The 2,500-nt window shown below is 53.0% G+C and overlaps 1 protein-coding gene across 1 annotated transcript in view; it reads right to left on the bottom strand.

Moving 5' to 3' along the window:
- The window catches only part of pcolceb (procollagen C-endopeptidase enhancer b), a 23,369-nt gene that overhangs the window by 4,985 nt on the left and 15,884 nt on the right, over window positions 1–2,500 (bottom strand). Inside the window, exons 6-7 of the mRNA XM_064940786.1 lie at window positions 489–1,132; window positions 1–21 (exon numbers count right to left, since the gene is read on the bottom strand). The exon at window positions 1–21 is cut by the window's left edge and continues 60 nt beyond it. Of these exons, the coding sequence (XP_064796858.1) occupies window positions 1–21; window positions 489–1,132 (665 nt within the window). The remainder of the gene's footprint in view (window positions 22–488; window positions 1,133–2,500) is intronic.

Here is a 2,500-nt window from a genome sequence, read left to right as displayed (position 1 = left end):
ACAGCTGATTCATCGGTAGGGCTACAAAATACACACACACCAACACGCATGCACACACACACACCAACACGCATGCACACACACACACCAACACGCATGCACACACACACACACACACACACACACACAGACACAGACACAGACACAGACACAGACACACACACACACACACACACACACACAGACACACACACACACACACACACACACAGACACACAGACACACAGACACACAGACACACAGACACAGACACAGACACAGACACAGACACAGACACAGACACACACACACAGACACAGACACAGACACAGACACAGACACACACACACACACACACACACACACACACACACACACAGACAGACACAGACACACACACACACACACACACACACACACACACAGTTATTTCTAAACAAAATGTCTGAAAAGCAGCAGTAACAATCACAAGGTCAAACGGTTGTTCCCTCATCAGACCGTAACTCACGTTTCTTGCTCACGGCAGGTTTCTTAGTCACAGTCTTAGTCCGGCTCGGTCCAAGCTTAGCTGTGCTTTTAGGCTTAGTCCCTGGTTCAGGCGTGGGCTTGGCTCCAGGCTTAGAGAAAGGTTTCTTAGTTGGTTTCACTGTTTTGGCCCCTGGTTTTGGTGTGAGCTTGGATTTCACCTTGGTACCAGGTTTAAGGGTTGGTTTAGCCTTGGTACCAGGTTTAGGGGTTGGTTTAGCCTTGGTACCAGGTTTAGGGGTTGGTTTAGCCTTGGTACCAGGCTTAGGAGTTGGTTTAGCCTTGGTACCAGGTTTAGGTATGGGTCTGACTCCAGGCTTGGCTGTAGGCTTACGTGGTGGAGGCTTCACTGGTATCCTCACCCCAGGTCTGGTGGCTGGTTTTGGGGTGGGCTTGGCCCTGATGGCTGGCTTGGGTTTAGGAGTGTTCCGGGCTGGTTTGGTCGGCTTGGAGGTAGGTTTCTGGGGTATTGCGGCGACCCGAGACCCATGGATGTTGTCTTCCCCGGAGGAGGGCGTCCGGGACCCCCTGGGCACGCTGGAGTAGTGGGCCATGAAGCCGTTGGAGGTCACACTGAGGTCAGACACAAACTGCACCAGGAGCTCGTTCCCATTGGTCACTAGGGTCCTGTATGAGGGGTGGAGGGAATGGAGGAGAGGAGAGGAGAAAGAGAGAGAGGAGAGGAAGAGGAGGGGAGAGAGAGGAGGGGAAGAGGAGTGGAAAGAGAAAGAAGGGGCAGAGAGAGGAGAGGAAGATGAGGGGAAAGAGAGAGAGGAACAGGGAAGAGGGGAAGAGAGAGGAGAGGAAGATGAGGGGAAAGGAGGAGGAAGAGGAGGGAAAGAGATAGAGGAAGAGAGGGATGGAGAGAGGAAGAGGGGAAAGAGAGAGGAAGAGAGGAAGAAGAGGATGGTATGAGAGAGAGGAGGAAGAGGAAGGAAAAGAGGAGAGGAAGAGAGAGGAGGGGAAATAGAGAGGAAGAAGAGGAGGGGAAAGAGAGAGGGGGAGGAAGAGGAGGGGAAAGGAAGAGAAGGGGAAAGAGAGAGGAGAGGAAGAGCAGGAGAAGAGAGAGGAGAGGAAGAGGAGGAGAAGAAGAGGGAAAGAGGAAGAAGAGGATGGGAAAAAGAGAGGAGGAAGAGGATGTCAAAGAGGAGAGGAAGAAGAGGGGTAAGAGAGGAGAGAAGAGGCGAGGGGGGTAAGAAAGAGGAAGTCAAAGAGCAGAGGAAGAGGAGGGAGAAGAGAGAGGAAGACGAGGAGGGGGGAGAGGGATGAGAGAGGAGGCAAAAGAGAGGAAGGGAGGGGAAAGAGAGAGGAGAGGAAGAGCAGGAGAAGAGAGAGAAGAGAGGGGAAAGAGAGGAGGAGGAAAGAGGAGAGGAAGGGGATGGGAAAAGGAGGGAAAGAAGAGGATGTCAGAGGAGATGAAGAGGAGGGGAAAGAGAGGAGGAGGGGAAGAAAAGAGAGAAGAGGAAGGGAAAGAGAGGAAGAGGAGGGGGGAGAGAGGAGGAAGAGGAAGGCAAGAGGAGAGGAAGAGGAGGGGAAAGAGGAGAGGAGAGGAAGGGAAGAGAGCAGAGAAGAATAGAGAGGGGAAGAGAGGAGGGGAAAGAGGAGGGGAAAAGAGAGAGGAGAGAGAGAGGAAGAAGAGGAGGGGAGAGAGGAGGAAGAGGAGGGGAAGAGAGGAGGAGAGGAAGGAAAGAGAGAGGAGAGGAATAGAGAGGGAAAGAGAGGAGGAAGAGTAGGGGAAAGAGAGGGGAAGAGGAGGGGAAAGGAGGAGAGGAAGGGAAAGAGAGAGGAGAGGAATAGAGAGGGGAACGAGAGGAGGAAGAGGAGAGGAAAAGGAGGAAGAGGGGAAAGAGAGGAGGAAGAGGAGGGGAAGAGAGAGGAGGAAGAGGAAGGCAAAGAGAGGAGGAAGAGGAAGGAAAGAGAGAAGAGAGGAAGAGGAGGGGAAGACGGAGGATAGGAAGAGGAGGTGAAGAGGGAAGAGTCAATAGCGACGGGAAT

The sequence above is a fragment of the Oncorhynchus masou genome, chromosome 27, assembly GCF_036934945.1.
Source record: "Oncorhynchus masou masou isolate Uvic2021 chromosome 27, UVic_Omas_1.1, whole genome shotgun sequence".
NCBI classification, from domain to species: domain Eukaryota; kingdom Metazoa; phylum Chordata; class Actinopteri; order Salmoniformes; family Salmonidae; genus Oncorhynchus; species Oncorhynchus masou.
The sequence above is the reverse complement of the archived record's forward strand: the minus strand, read 5'-3'. Positions and strand labels throughout refer to the sequence as shown.